Here is a 20291-nt window from a genome sequence, read left to right on the forward strand (position 1 = left end):
TGAGCAAGGGGGAAGATGATTTACAGTCAGCATCCACCCCATCATAAACTGAAAGTGGCAAGTTAATGCTTTTTATTCCAGCCCTTGTGACAGGGCCCCATTAATAGGGGGTTGGGGAGTGGGAACAAAGAAAAGAGTGCAGCAGCTAAAAGCCGGTTGTCACAGCGTGGCTGCATTAGTGTGAAAGAGCTGTTTTATCAGGAAAGAAGCACCCTCTCCATAACAAATGGCATCGGGCAGGCTCCAGCCCTGGGTTCCTGGGGGATGTGGATGATGTCTTGGTGCTCCGAGCAGTGCTGCCATTCCCCTGGGAGCAGAGCCCTGGAGACTTCTGCTGCTGCCGTTCCCCAGAGGAAGCGTGCAGCTTGTCCTCATTTTCTCAGAAAATGAGATCCGTGCTCTGAAATAACTTGCCTTTCCTTCCAGCGCACCTCTAAATGTGTTCCAATGCTCTTTGCTCCGTTTCCTTGCTTAGGTCTGTGGTTGGAGGTGATGAAATGCTCCCTACGCCATATGGGGCTGTAAGGGGCTTCATCCTGAAGTTGGGTGCTGAGTGTTGGGTTTGCCCTGGATCCGATACCTTAAATTTGGGCTGTATTGTTAACATTGTCCCAGTTGCTTTCTCCCATCTCTCTTTCTTGGAAAACAAACCAACAAAAAAAACCTATCCTAAATTTTTCGTGTCCAAGGCTGAGTATTGCAGAGGGGCTGCTCCTACCACCCGGGGGGGGGGGGGGGGGGGGAGGGGATGGTTTTCCCCCCAGCCTGCAGTAGCTGTTAATTCATGTTTGTAATTAATCAGGCTATAAATAATACATTGCCCGTTACCAGCGGCTGGGCTGGGGGTGCTGTGGAGGCCGTGCCTCCGCCCCGTGGGGAGGGCTCGCCTGCTGCAGCCTCCTAAGGCCAATTAAGGTGGATCCTTGATGAGATTCCTGCCACTCCTTGGCTGGGTAGATGGATGCTGTGGTGCAGGGAGGGGGGCACAGCAAGTGAGGATGAAGAGGGTTTCAGTGCTCAACCAGGTGGGGTCTGAGTGCTCCGCTCCTCCCTGTCCTCAGGGGCTGAGGCTGCTGGCGCTGGTACCCAGCAGTGGTGCAGAGATCCCTGACAGCCTGTGGGAGCCCTGTGGGTCTGCTGGAGCCAGGGCAAACTCAGCACTTGTTCCTTGCCTTCAGTCCCATCAAGGTGTTTTCTTCTGAAGGCTCGTCAGCTGTTGGTAAAGCCTTGAGGAATGCCCCAGCTGTGGGAGCCTGCTTTTCCTTCCTGTGCCCCTTCACTCCAGTTCTCCCAGCCCAGGGAACGATGTCTTCGCTGTTCTTGCTTCGAGGCTGGTGTTTATTTCAGCTGCAGTAAGCAGAGTTAAACGGGCTGGCAGGAGGGATAAATGTTGCTATGACAGCTTGGGTGGAGATTTGGAAAAGGCACTTCAAGCTGCAAAACAACCATCACGAAAAAAAAGCAAGTGAAAACGCAAACCCAGAGCCAACAGACTCCAAAGGCCACCAGGTTTGGGTCTGTAATGTCCACAGCTGTGCCTTTGTTCCCCAGCAGGGCAGCAAGAGCAGAAACAGTTGAGCTTGGGGTAAGGTGGGCTTTGCAGTGGGATCTTGAAACCTCCCTGCAGTGGGCTGAATATTCAAGGCTGCTGCATGGTCCTGAGGCTCTGTCCCTGGTCTTCCTGCAGGGGTAATTGGACTGTGGTGCTTGTAGCAGTCACTTTCTTTTCCAACCATTAACCTTGAGTAGGCAGACTCAGTTTGAAGCATGGGTTCAAATATGTTTCCTCTGGAAGAAGGAGGGAAAAGTGTGATGGTTCTGGGTTGGGGCTCTGGCTCTGGGAGCTGTTTTTAGGCCATTGCCTGGTGCGGGGCTGGCTCTGGGGGTTTGCCACGGCTTCTCGTGCCCTAAGCTCTGGTGCCACAGGGCCACAGCTGCAGCAGTGCAGTAACACGTGGGATGTTGTGTTATTTTCTCAGGTGCTGGAGCAAGATGTGGTTCTCCAGTCAATTGACCGCGCCATTGAGGCTGTGCACAATGCGGCCATGAAGAATGGAGGGAAGTACAACCTGGAGCAGAGGGATGTCCTCCAGTGAGTGCAATGGGTGCCTGGGAGAGTGAGCGGGTGGAGGGTGGTCAGGGTGTGATGCTTGTGTCTGTGTCTTGGGAATCAAGTGGGATGCCGTTGATCTGAGTCCCTGTGCTGCGAGTGCTGCTGCATTCAGTGTCCCAGTGTTTGCGCTGGCAGCCGGTGCTGCTCCTCCTGTCAAACAGCACCCAGCAAAGCAGAGCTTTGGTGTGGCCCCTCTATCCCTGTGCATGTAAAGAGGAAACTCTCAGCTGCATTATGGGGCTGGAGGAGAAATCCAAAACCTTTCTGGATGCATTTTCTCCTCTCTACCAGGCAGCAATTGCAGAGGCTGTTGGCACATAACGCGAGGTCCTTAATGTGTGCTCAGATAATTGCTTGTGAGGAGCATTTTGTTTTTCTCTGGCACCTCGGGCTGTGCTGGGGACCGCTGGTTTAATCTCGGTTGGACAGCGAGTCTGAAGTGCCGGCAGTTCCTGACGCTGGCGATGCAATATGTGACTCTCCCCCGAGGAAGAGGCATTTTTAATCCAGCAAACTAATGAATAAATCATGGGCTCTGGCAAAGCCTCTTCCTTCCTCCCCCAGAAGTGCTTCCTTGGTTGTTAATGAAACCAGAGTTGGTGTTTTAAGTACTGTAACCCGTTCTGGTACATATATATATATATAGCCCAAGTGCTATAAACCATTAAAAATATCACTTGAACATTGCAGCAAGGTCAGTCCCTTTCACTTTGCTCTTCCTGATGTGGCCGCTGTGTTCCAGGAAGCTGATCCATCACCGGAAGGAGACGGTGTCCCGCAAAGGGCACTCCCCCAGCCCGCAGGGGATGGTCATGACACAGTCCTCCAGCGACCACCACCTGGACGTGGCGCGGCAGCCCAATGGTGTGTGCCGGACCGGGTATGAGCGGCACCACAGCCTGCCCAACACCGAGGTGGAGGAGGACGATGAGGGTCTCTATCAGGTAACAGTGCCTGGGCGCTTTCTTGGTTCCTCTGGTGGCAGCACACGGCTTGTCCTGTTGAACAGAAGGACTTTGTAGCTGAAGTCACAAATCCGGCGTTTGTGCTGCCATTACTGCAGTGCGAGCTGATGCTGTCCCTTTGTAAGAGGTCAGGGATGGTCCCTCTGCCATTTACACTGGCGATGCTTTTTGGGATCCTGGAGGGTCTGTGGTTTTACGGTGACACATGAGATCCACGTTACATTGCGTGACCGTCTCTTGACAGAAGAGTTGCAAGCCCGCTGGAGCTTGAAGGACGGTTTTGAGGTGAGCAGCAGAGCTCCCTTGAGCACCTGGCACGGCTTTGCTTGCCCTTCGTTAGATCCGCACAACGAGATCCTTGGTCCTGCAGTATTTCATCTCCTGCGGTTGCCTATTTGTACTACTGAAAATATAAAACCCCCAAAGATGCTGCTTGGTCTGCATGTTGCTTGTCGTGATGAATTAAAGGTGAATTGCAGGAAGCATGGTTTAGAGCAGGTTGTTTTATCTCAGTGGCACACAGTCCCAAGGTCTCCGTGCAGTGCCCATGAGGCTTCAGAGAAGTATCCCAGGGTGGATGCAGTGGCTGGGGATGAGTTGATGTGGCTGATGACACTGTGTGGATGTAGCTGGATGTCAGGGGTAACGGCACCAAGCGAGAATGAGCACAGAGATAGTTTTCCCCTCCAGCTGAATGTGTGCACTGTGGTTTTTCTTCATGTCCCTGGGATAAGTGGTTGGAGGCATGGTGATGAGGTGTGACACACATTGTCAGTCCCAGATGAGGCTTGTTTTACACTTGGAGAGCTGTGGGTCAGCAGAGGTGAAAAGTAGCTCTGGTTCAGGCACAGCACCAATCCCTGCTCACTCCACTTTGCTCTCTCATTTAGTTTTCCTTTCTGGGCAGCTCCGTTCTCACACCGGTGCATGGTGGGCAAAGCAAATGGAGCTCCTTACAGCCCATTCCCAGTGCTGATTCCCCGTTGGGGGGGAGGACATTTTCTTCCCTTCCTTCCCCTTCCTTTGGGGGGTTTTGGTGTTGTTCATCCTCCCCTCAGCCCCACACCTTGGCTAGGATGTGGGGTGAGGGAGGGAATGGCCCCTGGTTGTCCCTGGTGGTTCCTGACCGTGCAGGGGCTCATAGTTTGGGCAGCACCAGCACAGGGAAATTCATATAATGCTTCAGGCTCTCACCATGGCGCTCGGATTGGGGTGCGTGGCTCTGATGCTGGCGGGGCTCTGGGCTAACATTAGCTCACAGCTATTAACGTAAGCACCAGCCTGCAATAGCTGGGTTAAACTTGCGTGGTCAATTTGCAAGGGCTCCTGAAGCCATGGAAGTGCTCTGGGACCACCCAGCCTCAGCTCTCTCCAACACTGCCATGTGCCTGCTTGGAGCTACGGGGCTAAATCCTGCTGGGCTGGGAGCCCCAAGCATGCTGGGACCCTCCTGCTCTGCAGAGAGGGCTCTGCCTTGAGCACAGCTGAGCTCTGGGACCAGCCTTCCTTCCAGCCATGCGGTGCAGAGGCCCCTCCCGAGCTGTTTTGGCCTCTCTCAGCTGTGCAATCTCTTTTTGGACCCACATGGATCATTTTTGGGGCTGGATGCACATATCATGTAGCACTTTACCCTGAGAACAATGCAGGGTGGATTGACAGGAGCAGCAGAGCTCAGGCTGGGTGCCTGCAGTGGTACCTCGTACTAACCCACCAGCTGAAGGGGCTTGTAAAGAGGTGACCTCTTACATTGACACAGTAGAAGGCTGGGTGTGTTGGGTGTGGGTGGGAGAAGGGGGCTGAGAGGTCCCTTTGTAACAGCCTTGATTCGCTGTGCACTCTCCTGTGTCTTCACTTGCCTGGTCGGGTCTAGGCATGGGCTGTGGACGCTGTGTTGTCAGCTTCTGGCATTGCATCTTGAATGTGACATCCTGAAGATGTCTGTCTTGCAGGAATAGCTTTGCTCCCATTCCAGGGGAGATTTCTGCCTTCCCAGACCCAGGAATAAAAGAAATACATTTTTCATCCTTCTTGGTCTGAGCTGTTTCAGATGGAGACCTTCCAGGGCCTCAGCCCTTCACTGCAGCGCTGGCAACACTGGCAGGTCTCAGCAAAACTCCTCTTCCAGGGCTAAAACCCCTGCAAGGCTGGCACTGTGTGGTGGCTTGAGTGTTGATGCCGTGTGCTCCCACCTCGCATCGCTGCTGCAGGCAGGGGGTGTTCCTGATCAGGGTTATCCCTGAGGTTACACCTCACTGGAGTAGTCCTGGGTGAAAGTGGTGTTGGTGACCATGGTGTTTGGGTCTCGCAGGAAAGGGTGAGTGTAGAAATCTGCATTGGAGACAGATTCCTGCTGCCTTGGTACCCCTTGACTTACAGGAGAAACCCCAGGTGTGGAGAGCCAGCACAACCCCCAGCAAAAGCTTCTCCCACTGCATCTTGCTCTAGGATTGCTCGGAGGGTCTAGCCCTGTTTTCTCCCTGCATGAGCAGAAATAGCTCTGGAAGCATGGAAAAGGCATTTACATGGCTCCAGCCCTTGGCTTTGTCTTTCTGCAAGGGTGTTTGTGGCTGATGTAATGGATCTCTCCAGAAGAGTGCCTAAATACATGCTCTGTTCCCAGCCTCTGCGGGGCTATTGAGGGGAATGTGGAGGCACAGTGAGCGTGTGGGATTGCGTGTGGAATAAAGGAGGAGTAAACACTTGACAGGTCTACACAACGTGTGTGCTGCGTGCTGCTGAACACAGCAATTAAACAAGGGCTGCTTTGCCTGTCACAGGGAGGGGATGAAGCCAGCTTGAGTCCTGCTTTGTTCTTCTAGGAAGCCGCCTATTAATATCTGTCCTCCTGAGAAAACTTCCCCGAGTGATGAGAGCTGTAAGGACAAATGCACACGCGCCAAAAGGAGGTTTCATAACCGAGAACGTCTCTATTGCCACCCTCCTCTGACTGCTCTGCATCTTCCCCCACAGATCCCGCCACAGCCCCGGCGCGCTGCTCCTGTCACCCCCCCGCCTCCGGAGAAGCGCAGGAGCGCGCAGGCTCACCCTGGGAAAAGTAAGGACAAGGCAATTCCTAAACCTCGGGCACAGATGGACACTGGGCGATGGAGCAGTCACAGTGCCCGCGTGCTTTTGCTTTGTGCTTAGAAGAGCATCCTTTTATGTATACATATATATATCCATACACACATCCTAAATTCCTACAAGTTTTATATTCTTACATGTATATGCACACGTATCTCCTAAACCCCTACAGGTTTTGATGCTAATGACCATGAGCTGGTGGCCAGTGCTCCTTCAAACCCTCTCTGCTGTGGGAGGGTCTGGGCAGTCTGGTGCCCGTGGACGGGTGAATCATCCTGGTGCTGTGGTGCCGGTGCCCTGTGGAACATCTGCCTGCTGATGCGGTTGGCCTGGCTAGCACACAGCCACGGCAGTTTAAGGTCCTTGCGGGTGTTTTTCTCCCGCAGCCACCATGGCCATCCCCCAGCCAGGCAGAGGCTCTTCCCTGGCAGTCCAGTGTGGCAGCTCACCTGGGGAGCTCACTGGTAGCTCTTAGAACAGGCTCTAGCTTGCTTTTGCCTCCCAGTCTATCAGGTGCTTTCCTTGTGCAGTGCTCAGGTGGGGTTTCCATGAAATCAGTGGCTGGTGCCAGCGGGGAGCAGCATTAATAGCAGGAACACAGATGCCCATGTGCTGCTCATAGGCAGGGAGCAGATAGTCAGGAGCACTTGAGAGCAGGACCACAGGGCTGGGGCAGGAGCTTCTCCATCATCAGTGCAGTTGGGCTGATGGAGGCTGCGGTCATCCTTCCAAGTTGCTGTCACTAACCTGTGTTCTGCTGTGCTGTGACAGTCACAGTGTCACTCAGCCCGTCTCAAGCTCACTCATGTGCCTGTGTGAGGAGCAGGCAGAGCTGCTGACTTGCAGGTAGTTAATTGAAACCTGGGGCTGGCACCAGTTTATTTGCGGGTACTTAATGGTGTTGAGCCATGTTTTTCACTATGGAGGTAGGAGTTCGCAAAGGTCAGCTTCCTTCAGCTCATTATCTCCAGCTAATGAAGCATGGTGGGAGCGGTGACTCATGAGAACTGTGAGGAGGAGGAGGAAAAAAGAGGGATGATGATCCCCTGTGAGAGGGAAGGGCCCTGTTTGCCTGGCCTATGCTTGCCTTAGGGTGGGGTGATGGATGGAGCAGTGGAGGGCTCGCAAAGGTGTTTCACATACCACTGGTCCTTCCTTTGGAAGGGGAGCTCCTTTCCCTGAGAGCTGGGAGAACCCCTGAGTGCTCTTCTCCCCTTTCAGCACTCACGTGAAGCTCTAGGTGAAGGTAACCCAGGGTTTGCCCAAGCGACTGTTTTCTTAGGACTCAAATACATTTCTGCCCCCTGGAAATTAATGGTTAAGGTTTACTAAAACTGCATATTAGACCAGGTTAAAGGAAAGAAAAGTCTTAGCATCCCTTTGCTTGTAGTGGATCTTTTGCCTTGGCTGGTGGGGGAGGTACCACTGCTGGAGCTGCTCAGGACTAGAGCTGGGAGAAACACAGTAAAGCAGATAAGGTGGAGGCTGGTGAAAGCGGTGGATGCCAGCAGGGTTCATGATGAGATGCTGGAGGTGATGAGAGGGAGAGACTGGAGGTGTTGTCAGCTTCCCCGTCAGTGCCAGCTGTGGCTGTGGTCAGCGAGGGGTGAGGGAAACCTTCTGGGTCCTGCAGCTCCCAAGCACCATCCTTCAGAAGTGAGGGCTGAGATGCCAAGCACAGGAACAGGCCCTTGCTAAGCCAGGGGGAAAAGACTTTTCTGTCCCTTAGTGGGGTCCCTCCCTCCCTTTCCCTGCCTAAAACAGGAAGCCCTTTGAAGGGTATTCATCTCAATAGAGCACTTTTGCCCTTTCTAAAGAGGTGATTGTGTGGGAATGCTCCAGAAAGAACTGGTCCAATTTTGCTTTGAGATAAGTGAGGCAGGAAGAGGAGTTAAACTGTTCTGGCCCGTGCACAATGAGCCGTTTAATGGGCTGCACCGGAGCAATGTGTGTTTTCTCTGTTCCTTTGGTGCTGTCACTGAGGCGGTTTTCATTGTTTCCTTTCAGGCGCTGTTGAAATTATCTCTGGGTCAGCTTCGAGTGCCTCCTCCGTGAGCACCACGTCCCTGGATACCCTGTACACCGCTTCTTCCGCATCGGAGACCGCGCTGCCCACGGCCGCCTCCAGCCCTGCCACCACCCCGCCGCCCGTGCCCAGCCGCAGCGTCCACACCACCATCACACGCAACTTGGACACGGGCTCCGTGGCCCACTCCCGCCACGGCTCCTCCTCCAAGGACGGCACCAGCAAATCCCCCCAGTCCAAGAGGGTTGCCCCGGCACCGCCGGCTGAGGGGGGGTCCCACCGGTCCCATGCCGTGGATGGGGAGAAGGCTGCTCAGGTGAAGAAAGCTGCCCCGGTGCCCGCTGCGGGCCTGGACGCCTTCAGCACCCTCTGCCTGGAGGATAAGAAGATGGCAGAGTCATTGGCAGCAGAGCCCAGTGCTCTGGCAGTGTCCGTGCCCAAGACGATAGGGGCTGAACTGATTGAGCTGGTGCGCAGGAACACGCACCTCAGCTACGAGCTGTCCCGCGTGGCCATCGGCGTGGTCATCGGCCACATCCAGACCTCCGTCCCGGCCACCAGCAGCATCATGGAGCAGATCCTCATCTCTGTGGTGGAGAGCAAGGTAATGCCAGGGGCTGCTGCAGCCTGGCACCAGGCAGAGGGTGTTGTGAGCTCAGTGAGCACTCCTGATGTCTGGAATGGGAAGTGTGGTGAGATCCCAAAGAAAGGGAAGGTGTTAGGGGTAAACATGCTGCCAAGGGAATCAGGTTTAGTGGCCCAAGAGCAGCATTATCCACCTGGTGTTTATACACGGTGCTGTGCTGTGGTTGCAGCAGTTTGCTGCCCAGAGAAGGGAGAACTCCCAGGGCAACCCCACTGAAAAGCTTCTAAAGAGCTGCTGTATGGTTTACCTGAGATAGGCCTGTGCTCGTCTGGAGGAAAACTGCAGGTGGGTGTGTGCACCCATGGCCCTGGTGATCCACCGTGTGGCTGGTGGAGTGAGGAAGGAAGGGGAGGAAGAGCTTGGCAGGATGGTGCTGGGCTTGCATGGCTGGTGTGACCACCGCAGAGCAGTGTGGGTGCGTTGAGGCTCCCAGAGTGTTTGGAGAAGGAGCAAAACCCCTGCAGCAGTTTGTTCTGCTGGGCTGGAAGGAGGGAGCTGTTTGAAGCAGCAGCATGAGGCAAAGAGGCACCGTTAGAGATACCAAAACCTCCTCCTGCTCCTGGGTTCTTCAGCAGATTCCTGGCAAGAGCCATATGAGGAGGCTGCAGGTTCCAGCAGCTGCCAAGATGTTTAATAAGCAGACACCTGACCCCTGGGGGGTGGTGCTGAGAGTGGTGCTGAGGGTGCCCTGAGGTGGTGCGTGGTGTACTTACAGCAGTGGGCTGAAGAGCTTGATAATGGATTGATCTCATCCGAGCCCATTAGGAACTTGGTGCTCAGTGGAGTCGTAAAGGCTGAGGATGAAGGATTGGAGAAAGTAGATTAGTGATAAGAGGCTGAATGGAGTGATCGTTAAAACGATCATTAAAATGCTCCTCCAAAAGCCCTAGGTTGCTAAATGCAGTAAGAAGAGAGGGGTGTAGCTTTGAGTGAGGTTTCTTGGGTTCTTTAACATCCTCAGAAGACAGCTTTAACATCCTCCAGCAGGATGGTGGCAGCTCGGATTTCAAGGCTGTCTGACCGCACACCAGTTCTGGCACCTATTTAGATTCATTCACTGCATTAGCCGTGCAAGGGAAGGAGGTGGGTAGAGCTCCGGGAGTACGAGAGCTGCAGTAACACGTGGCTTAAACTCGCTGGGTTTCTGCTGCCAGTTCTTGGCTGACTGAGGTCAGCTGCCAGTCCCGAGACAAAGGGGGGGAGAGGAAACGGGCACCCACGGTCCCGACCCCACTTAACCTGCGCTTTGCTGTCGTGCAGAACCTGAGTGCGGGGCTGCCCTCGGGGCAGATCTGCCACGACGAGCAGCGCCTGGAGGTGATCTTTGCAGACCTGGCCAGGCACAAGGATGATGCTCAGCAGCGCAGCTGGGCACTCTACGAGGACGAGAACGTCATCTGCTGCTACCTGGAGGAGCTGCTCCGCATCCTGGTGAGCAAACCTCCCTCTTTGTAGGCAGAGCAGAGCAGATGCTCCCAGTGAAGCTCTGTTTTCTGCCCTCCTTTGCCCTGTGTTGCCATCGGATCTGTTGTTTGAGGCCATAGGTTTCTGGTGGATTCTTTGCCGCTGATGTGAGGCCCTGCCCTCCTGTGTGTGGGGTGCAGAGCTCCTGCTTTCCATTCCACCTTTCCAAGCTGTTCTGAAGGTCCTTCTAGAGCTGCTCTCGTGGCAGCCGTGGTATTTACCAATCACAGGGGAACATAAACCCACACCTCCCAAAGACCCCAACCTCCCAGAGAAACCCTGGAAGTCTGATTCTGCCCGTCTGTGTGCAGGGAACGTGATGATACAGGAGCTGCCACTCAGTGCAGCAACACGGTCTGTGTTATGGGTGCTGGTGCGGGCTTTGCTCTGGCACCTATTGTGTATCCCTTCCCAGCTCTGACATAAGCACAACAGCTCTTTTTTGGTGTCTGTCACTCAGCATGGGCTGCCTTCTGTGTGCCTCTGGGGCAAGGTAGAGGGGGATCTTGTGTGACCTTTCCTCATCATTTAGGGCTGGGAGGAGATGCATAATACTTGTCAGGATGGCAATAGTGATGGAGCTGTCCTGTGACTGCAGGATGCACTCATCAGGTGCTGCTCAGGTCATGGGTTTTTCAGATGTTCAGCCCAAACGTGCTGCGTGGCAGAGACACTTCTCAGGAATTCACTTTGATGCAGAGTCTGCAGGGTGGAGGTTCCTGAGCTGCCTTGGTGCTCTGCCTTCAGTTCCTTTGAGAGGTGGTTGGGCTACTGAGATGTGAAAGCAGCTGGCCTTCCTCCAGGTCCTTGCTGCTTGGTGTGCCCCTGGGCTGACCTGTTCATTCCTGCTTCCAGACAGATGCAGACCCAGAAGTGTGCAAGAAAATGTGCAAGAAGAATGAGTTTGAGTCCGTCCTGTCCCTTGTGGCCTATTACCAGATGGTAAGGTGGTAGAAGGCATCGAATCTCCCCTGGGATTGCCCTGCAGGGGCAGGGCCAGGCTTGCTGTGCCGCACAGATGTGAGACCTCCTCCTGGGCAGGGCGGTTCTGTGAAGCAGCAGGAGCTGCAGCGCATCACCTGCCTGCTGGCTGGTGTCAGTGCTGTGCATGTGGGTTGGGTGGGAGAGCAGAGGGTGCCAGAGACTTCGCAGCGGTCCCTGCACTACAGAAGGTGAAGTTTGCTGCTCTCATTAGCTCTGCTGAGGGACAGGATTGGCATCGCTGGTATCCAGAGGAAGGATTTCTGAGGATGCCCTGGGAAAGCGGACAGGCTGTGACTGCTTCTCCTTTAATTGATGCACTCCCGTGCATTAGTAAATAGCTTTGCTTAGGAAAGTAGGTTGTGAGTAGGAGCCTTGGGAGTGAGGAAGGAAATCAATATTCAGCGGAAGAAATGGAAGTTTTGCCTTCAGTGCCTGTGTGGTGTTGCTTTGCCCCTCAGCTTCCTGGAAAGTGCTGTTGTAGGACTCTGGGGGGGTTAGAAACTTGTCCCCATCATGTCCGTAAGTCCCCAGCTACAGCACATCAAGCCTTGTGGTGGTTGGCTTTCATCTGGCACTACTGGTAAAACCTCATACAGCTTCTACACTGTTCCCCTGGGAGGGTCTGTGGCTTCCTGACAACGGGAACTTCCAGCCAGTTATGTCTCTGCCTGAGCATGAGCCCTCCTCTGGGACATTGTTTCATCCAGTGATTGCCTCTGCAGGAGCACAGGGTGCCATTGCGGCTGCTGCTGCTCAAGTGCTTTGGAGCCATGTGCAACTTGGATGCTGCGGTCATCTCGACACTCGTGAACTCAGTGCTGCCCATGGAGCTGGCCCGGGACATGCAGACTCACACTCAAGGTGAGCCAGGGCTGCTGTACCCCGCTCCCTAGGAACGTGTCTGTCATTAGGTGACCTCCAGCAGCACTGGTGGCCCCTTGTAGTCTGACTGCTCCACATGCCAGTGCTTGGGGGAGAAGGGCGTCTGGTTTTAAGTTATTTGGGTTCCTACAGCTCTAAGTGGAGAATGCATGGAGGGGATGCTTCAGTCCAGTGGTACAAGGTCCTCTGGCTCTTGAACATGCCGCTAATGATGATCCTGTAGATGTCTTAAAGCACATTTTGAGCTATTCCAGTTTTGTTTCATGCTGCTGACAAGAGACTCTTGCACATCTTAAGGAAAATCTCTGCAGCTTCTTATTGGCAGCTTTCCTTAGCACTTTACGCCATGTCTTTGCAGTGTTTCTTGCTGGTGAATGAGATGTGTGCTGGTTAAAGGAAAGGACCCTTCCTGCACCACTGCACCAAGGGGGGATGTCAAATACAGGGAGTGTTTGGGGGCAGGGTGAAGCACTGGTGGTGTGGTGCAGGACTGGCACCACCACGTTGGTGCTTTCCCTTTGTGCTGCCGCTGCTTATCAGTTCTATGCAGTGAGCTTATCACAAGGTTCATGTTTTATCTGGTTATGCATGAGAAGCTTCTTCCCTAGGCTGAGGTTTCACTGCCCTAGCAGCAGATAATACTTGGTTATGGGACTATGACTGTGCTTCTGTGGTGACATTACTCCCGATTTAGCACTGCCAAAAATAAGCTTCATCATGCATCCATCACTAATTCATAAAGATTGTCTCTGGGTGAGGGTTCTGTGCACCATGCTCAAACAGGCCTCAGTGCCCTGCTCTGCTCCCTTGTGCAGCAGGGCTCCTGCCTGGTCTCCGTGCTGTCCAGGGCTGCGTCCTCCCAGATGGCACAGGGAGCTCAGGCTCTTGGTGTGATGGAGCAGTGAGCTCTGACCTGGCTGACTTCTGCAGGTAGCACTTGTGGCTGAAGCAGGGCTATCTCCCAGCAAGTGTTAGCTCTGCTTTGGAGACCTCAAGAGCATTGCAGTGAAAAGTGGCTCTGCTGTGTCCTTCGAGCTGCAGCCCTGCAGCAGCTCTTCTTTCCTGAGCTTCATCTCAACGTAGTGGATTCTTTCCCTCCTTGCTGTAATACACAGGCAGTGCAGTTGAAGGGTGAAAAGCTGCTCACCCTTTGCTGACAGCCTTTGGTTACAGGCGCCTCCCAGACCGGTGTCCTGACCCCATGCTGCCTGCTGTGCCGGGCTTATGTTTGCACACATCATCTCTGTGTCCTCCAGCCCTCTTGGCCTTCACAGCAAGGCTGCAGCGACGGAACCATCCTCAACCCAAACACATCTGTCCTTCAGAGGTGTTTTAGGGCATTAGTAGTTCCCTCCTACCGCCCTGGTGCTTAGCGCTCCATGTCCTGCCAGCAAATGGCAAGTGTGAAAACATGACCTTGAATCCAGACTGACTTGAGCTTATTTTGGTACTAAAACCTGGGGAATAGCAGCTGATCCGTGACGTGCCGCGGAATCGCTAATCCTTCTGCGGCAGCAGGGGCCAGAGCGGTCGGTGCCAGCGCTCAGCAGCCAGGGAGTGCTGAGCTGGCTGCAGCAGCTCTGGGATCCCTCCTGGCTTGTTACTGAAGAGCAGCCGCGGCAGCAGCTCTGTGCTGGATGCTGGCGCCTTTGATGAGCAGGCACCTTGCCCTGGGGCTGCTGCAGGCGCGCTGGCTGCTGGCCACTTCTGCTGCCAGATGCTTCGGTCTATTGCTCCTGGACAGCCCTTCCCTCTGCTGCGCTTCCCTGCACATCTGTCAGGGTTAGAGGAGCTTATAATAAGCCACAGCAGGGCAGAATTAGCCAGGAGAACTCCAAAGAAAACAGATAATCCAGTCTGGAACCGGGACTTTCTCCTGTGCTGCAGCTCAGGGTGAGTGCAAGTCAGCTGCTGGGCTCTGGTCGCTTCAGCTGCAGACCATTGTGTCTGCTCCCAGGGACTGGCTTGTGCACTGCTGTGGTTAGGGGTGGGAACAAGGGCTTTGAAGGCCTCTGAGAAATACCTCTCATAGGTAATAGCAGCTTTCTCACCAGTACCTCAGCAGGCTTTGGAAGTGCAGGCTGGGGAGCAGAGAGCTGCATCTCTCCTGCCCTCCACAGTCACTTGAAGTGGCATCACTTGAGGGATGCTCATCACCCTGTCATCAGCAGAGTCCTACTGATGCAGCCACTGATGCTGCTCTGGAAGGAATAGAAAAAGCTGTGCTTTGCCTGGCAATTACTCTGTTCCTCTGCATGGGGCGTCTTGGATGTGTCTTGCTGCAGCTGGGGCACTCCAAAAGCTGCTGAGCGAGTGCACCAGGTTAATGTGGATTTGTCCCGAGTTCAGCTTTCTGGCTGTTTTCAGCACCCTTTCTTTGGCATCCTCAGGCAAATAGGACAAGATTTCCCATCTAGTCATGGAGTCTGCTGCCAGCCGAGATGAATGGATTTCAGCTCATGGCAGATGGATCACGGATGTGTAGAGCTACCTGCCCCTCCCATCTCTAGTTAATCTTTTCCTCCTTATTTGCTAGAACCACATGTACATCGCTGGGTTCTGGTTCTCAGATCATTATTTCACTGCTCCTGATGTGATGACAGAAAATGTTTTGCTCATGCAAGCCTCGCTAGGAGCAGGAGCAGCAGGTCCCTGTGTCTGCCTGCTGCAGCATCCTGCTGCTGATACCCAGCTCCTGAAGCCATGGAGGGAAGAATGAAGAAATCATGTGCTAAACAGTTTGTCAGATTCTTTTTCTGCTGCAGTGAGCCTTGGCATCGCTGCCACCTCATAGCTGAGAGCTTCTTATGTAAGTGTGAGTTATATTTCAGTCACTGAATATCCTCCCTCTCTATTTACCAAGAGTAAACAGCAGTTTCCAGCTTCCCTTTGCTGCCACATGGTCTAGAGTGTTCTTCTACAAACTCTTAATCTTGTTAATGCTGTAGTATCTCTGTTTAAGCCCCAAATGATCTATTTTTACTCAAAGATTTGCTATTTGAAAACTCCGGCATCTTGTGGAGCTCTGGCACAGTGTGTGTGTCCTGTGTTTGTAGAGGCTTTGCTCACAGAGCTGGAGGCACGAGGCTGGAACCAGTCACTATCAATCCCCCCCCCCCATGCTAACTGTGCACCTGAGAGCTGCCAAGTGCTGCACGTCCTTTGGCCAAGTCCAGGAGCAAGGTGGTGACAGTGAAGGCATCAGCCTGAGCAGTCACAACCAGACTGCAGCATGCAGATGCTCAGGGAGGGATCAGTCTGTGCACAGACATTGGGAACCAGCATGTGTCGTGCTGGAAGCAGAGCTGTTGGGAGAAGCATCGTACATTGAAGGCACTTTCTTCTCCTTTAGTGAAAAGTGGCTTTGGTCAGTTTTTTATAAATACACCCTCAGTTTTCTTGTAGCAAGAGCCCCTTGATCAGATGAAGCTGAACTTTATTTAGGCACTATGTGTGCTGACCTACCTTATAAAATTGATGCTCCTTTTCCTTCCATCTTTGGACTTGGTGAACTGGTTGGAGATAACATTTGGTGATGACACAGATCCTAGTCCATGATTTTGTTTTTTCTCCTATAAGTATCTATTGAGATGTATCTGTTAATTCAGATTCAGGAAGGGCACTGGCTGTGCTTCTGTGGAGCATCCATGGAGAGCTGCTGCCAGGGAAAGCTGCTGGACCAGGAGACTGTGGGATGTGCCAGTGCTGGAGATACATATGTGGCCCTGCTGTGAGCAGCGATCTGTATCCCCAGAGACCCCTTGTACCTGCAGGCAGAGTTGTGGCAGCAGAAAGAGCGGGGGGGGGGGGGGGTGGGTGGGTGACAGGCAGCGGGGCTGGCTGGGGGTGGCGTTGGTGGGAACAGGCAGTATTTCACAGTGGCCAGATGGATGCTTTTTCTGGGTTCAGCAATTGCATAACTACGGGATGTGTCCTGAGACTGTGCAGGGGAGGGCTTTAATTATTCACATTGAGTTTGCCCAGATCCTCGCAAGTGGAGGGGAAATAAAAGAGGATTCTTCTTGTGATTATTTTGCAGTTGCTTTGGAAGTGTGTGGCACAGGGGGGTGCTTGAACAAGGTGTGCTTGGGGGTGCTTGAGCAGGGGCAAAACACGCTTACAGCTCGGTAAGCACAGGGGTGAGGAGCAGTCCAACCAGTGCTGAATGTCTGTGTTAAATGTGTGACACCCCAGCTGCAGCTGGGGAGCAGTGTTGAAACAGTGCTCCTCAGGAGCATTAATGCAGGACCTTCACCTTTCAGATCATCAGAAGATGTGCTACTCTGCGCTGGTTCTGGCCATGATGTTCTCCATGGGGGAGCCCCTGCCCTATCATCACTATGGTAAGAGCGGCTGATGCTTAGGGCTGGGTGAGACAGCAGAGCTGATGTGAAACGTCTGAGGGGTCCCAGCAGACAGGAGAAGGAACCTTTCCTTATGGCCAAGGAGGCGACAGCTGGGGAAAGCCAGCACCAGCAGGGCAAGGGTAGGGTCTGCTCTGTGTCAGCAGAGCCTGGCTGCTGAAACACTGGGCTGAGGTGCTAGATTTCCACAGAGGACAGCACAGACCCAGGGCAGAGCAGGAGGACTAATGCCATGCTGCAGGGGAGGTGGATTTGTCCATCGCTGTGACTAAGTGGCATCTTGGATTACCTCTGCCCTGTGTAAAAAGACCCCCTCCGCCCCGAGATGTCTGTTCTTCTGCTGAGGCTGAGCCCACATCGCTCCATGTACACTCACTAAAGCTGTCAGGTGTGTGATGTGGCCTCTTCCTGATCTCCCTCCTAAAAGGACATTGCAGCCCTGTGTGCCTCGGGGACAGCAGAGATGATTAAGGGTGTTGTGTCAATAAAGTGCCAACATTGTGCCAGATCTGCCTGTTTCATACTCTGTCCCTTCATTCCAGCCCTCAGCTAGGAAGCCCTGCCTGGTTCTTGCCCAGGCCATGCTGTGTTCCCGTACCTGGGACACTGGGCTCCTTTCTCCTGGAAATGCAGCAGAGATCTTCATAAGTCACCTCCTCAGCAGCTTCACCCTCATAGCCCAGTACATACGTACAAGCTTTAAGCTGGTGCAGTGGAGTCTGAGGCATGAGCCCCCACACCTCCTGCTTTCCTCTCCTCGGGTAACCCTGGCAGTTATTTCCTGCAGGACTTATTTGCATGAGCTCCTGAGCCTTCCTAATGGCAACGTTGAAAACTGGGTTAGTACTGATGATCGGGATGACTACTGTTTTAAAACAGATGGATGAAACCAGTGGTCAGGAATACAAAACTTCCTCCTGATGCCTTCACTGGCAGCAGTGATGCTGCAGCAGCAGCTAGAGCAGCATTTGGTGTTTAATTCACTCTGAAATGCTGCCAGTGGGGGACCAAATCTCAGTGTTTCCCTGCCTTGGGGGCAGTTCTGAGCCCAGGGTCCCTCACACAAAGACACTTCAGTGGTCTGTATCATGCACTTGCAGGTTGTTCATTCCCTGGGTGCTGATGCTGGCACTACGCTGGTGGGTTTTGTGCATAAAAGCCCAGAGAAGTGGCTTGCACACTCCCCTGTTGCTCGGTTTGTGTTCCCAGTGCTGTAAATGTGTCTTTCTCCTGGCGCAGAACATCTCAACTCTCAGTTTGTGCAGTTCCTGCTGGATGTGATTGAGGACGGGCTGCCCTCAGACACCACTGACCAGCTGCCTGACTTATTTGTCAACGTCCTGCTGGCCTTCAACCTCCACATTCCAGGTCAGTTGGTGCTGCTCTGCCCTGGCAGGATTCCAGTGCTTTGGAGCTGGGGTGTGAAGAATGGGGAGGGAGAATCTCTCTGGCTCTCCCTGGTGCTGATACCCAGCCCAGCTGCCCCAGGCTCAGGCACTGCACTGTCTAAAGGTCTCAGCAAACCTTCTGCTGCCTCTTGCAGCTCACTGAATGCCCGTGTGCTGGGGCCAGGCTCTTCAGCGTTGGCATGAGCTGTGTTCTCTCCTGGTTGCTCAGCCATGTCGTGGGGCTGAGAGTTCTCGTACCCCTGACAGACTGTGGCTCCCCAAAGCTCTCCAGAGCTCTGGTGCAGAACAGGAGCCCTCTGCTATCTGTTGTTATTATTGTGGCCTTGAGGAAACAAAGGGATGAGCTGAGCAGGTTTCTCCCTTAGTTCCAGAGCACAGTGTGATCATGACCACAATAAGCAAGCACTCGAATGTAAAGACCTTCACAGAAAAACTGCTGCTGCTGCTGAACAGAGGAGGTGAGTGTTTGGGGCACTGCGGGGGTGTGTGTGTGGGGGGGGTGTGCAGCTGATGGAGGCTTGGGGAGCCCTGTGCTCACTAAGGGTGGCTGTGTTGGGGATTCAGGGAGCTGAGGAGTTGTGGGTTTCTGAGTTGAGACCTGTGCTGCTGAGGGTGGAGCTGCGCAAGGGATCAAGTGATGCCGGTGGCACGTGGGGTGAGAGGGGAGGCTCTGGCTGGCAGGTCCCTGTGCGCCTGGCTCGGATCAGCCCAACTCGTGTTGCGGATGGCTACAATGTGGGCAAGCTCTTGTCTGGGAGCAAACCTGGTCCTGAGCCCTCCTGTGCTTGGGCAGACAGGACCCCTTGGCACCGGCACACACAGACCTGCCTGTGCTGGCAATCGCCTGCCCCAGGGGACAGATCCAGAGGGAGGTTTTGCCTTCTGAAACGCTGCCCGGAGTAGCCCTTCCCATGTCAGAATGGCTTGGCAGAGGCTTAGCTTTGTGTCTGCTCCAGGTAGAGTGAAACCCACAGAACGTGCAGAGCTTTAGCAAAGCAGATTGCTGGAAGGCTGGAGGTCTCTGCAGGAGAAGTGGTGCCAGGCAGTTCTGCCTGTGCTGCACACCACTCTTGTGCTTTCTAATACCTTCTGGAGCACAGGGGCTTTGCTGCCCGAGATTCATTCTGTTGATTTGCTGATAAAAACTCATCCTGTGATGCTTGCAGCTCATCTTTGCCTGGCTTTAATTCTCTCTGGGGTTGCAAATCACTGTCTCCACACTCTATCAGCTTAAGGGCAGCCAGCATCTCAGCGCTGTTCTGTCTGGCCTCCTCCCAAAGCCTTTGTTTAGCCCTTTCCCTGCCAGATTCCCTGCAGGGATCACCTTACTGCAGGGGGCTGGTAGAAGAAAGAGGGGCCCACAACCTAATGAAGATGCATCTCCTTTGCCTGCCTTCCTGATGACTGCTGGGGGGCTTCAGTCTCCAGAGCCCCTCTTGGGGTCTGCAGGGATGTGTTCTGGAAGAGAACAGGATGTGGTGGCTCATTTAAATTTGAGAGTGTTTCTTCTTTCTGGGATGGTACGAGCCTGGTCCCTGTGGGGAAAGCTTGTGTCTGGTACAGGCTCTGATGGGCTTTTCGGAGGGGTCATTGGACCAGATCTAATGAACCAGGGGGAAGAGGGGTGGAAGCTGTTGAGCTGAAGGGGGCACAGGGAGGTGATGTGCTAATGAGCTCTCACCTGGGGAGGTGAGTGAAGCACCTGCAGTGATTGATGCTGATGGGTTTGCTCTGGGCTCCGTGCCCCACAGAGCTCCATCCCTCCCATTGGGCAGTTCTGTGCGAGGCACTGAGCTCTGCCCGCACGAGGCACCGCGGGCACCAGGGCCGGGGCCGGTTCCTCTCCAGGCCCTGGGATGCAGGGAGGGGATGGCTCAGCAGGAACCCTCTGCCTTCCCCAGATGATCCGGTTTGTATCTTCAAGCATCAGCCTCAGCCCCCGCACTCGGTGCTGAAGTTCCTGCAGGACATCTTTGCCAGCAAGGACACAGCCAGCATCTTCTACCACACGGACATGATGGTGCTGATCGACATCCTGGTGCGGCAGATCGCTGATCTCTCCCCAGGAGACAAGGTGCTCGCAGTAACCCCAGGCACTGGGGCAGGGAGCTGAGTCCCAGAGCAACTGTGTGTCTCTTGGTCCTCTGTGGGGGCCAGCTGGGGCAGGCATGAGCAGGGTCATGGTATGGGTATGATGCTTCTGGATGCTCAGATCAATCTTGGAGCTGAAGAGGAAGGGGGCTGTTATCCTGCCCAGCACCAAGCAGTGGAGACACATGTTTAAGGAAAGATCTGCCAGGCCTTTGGTGGTCTGCACCCTTCTGCAGGGACATTTGGGAACAGGGACCCCATGT

At 54.0% G+C, this 20291-nt stretch overlaps 1 protein-coding gene across 1 annotated transcript in view; it reads left to right on the top strand.

Annotated features, from left to right (window-relative positions):
- Positions 1-20291, top strand: part of NCKIPSD (NCK interacting protein with SH3 domain) — a 35742-nt gene that overhangs the window by 13630 nt on the left and 1821 nt on the right. Inside the window, exons 2-12 of the mRNA XM_061456004.1 lie at positions 1980-2092; positions 2856-3057; positions 6049-6133; positions 8170-8792; positions 10095-10265; positions 11154-11240; positions 12005-12143; positions 16427-16507; positions 17768-17896; positions 18303-18395; positions 19839-20011. Coding sequence (XP_061311988.1) covers positions 1980-2092; positions 2856-3057; positions 6049-6133; positions 8170-8792; positions 10095-10265; positions 11154-11240; positions 12005-12143; positions 16427-16507; positions 17768-17896; positions 18303-18395; positions 19839-20011 — 1896 coding nt within the window. The remainder of the gene's footprint in view (positions 1-1979; positions 2093-2855; positions 3058-6048; positions 6134-8169; positions 8793-10094; positions 10266-11153; positions 11241-12004; positions 12144-16426; positions 16508-17767; positions 17897-18302; positions 18396-19838; positions 20012-20291) is intronic.

The sequence above is a fragment of the Pezoporus flaviventris genome, unplaced genomic scaffold (genome assembly GCF_033815535.1).
Source record: "Pezoporus flaviventris isolate CSIRO_AGI_PZ_B2104156 unplaced genomic scaffold, CSIRO_AGI_Pfla_v1 ptg000021l, whole genome shotgun sequence".
In the NCBI taxonomy this organism is placed as follows: domain Eukaryota; kingdom Metazoa; phylum Chordata; class Aves; order Psittaciformes; family Psittacidae; genus Pezoporus; species Pezoporus flaviventris.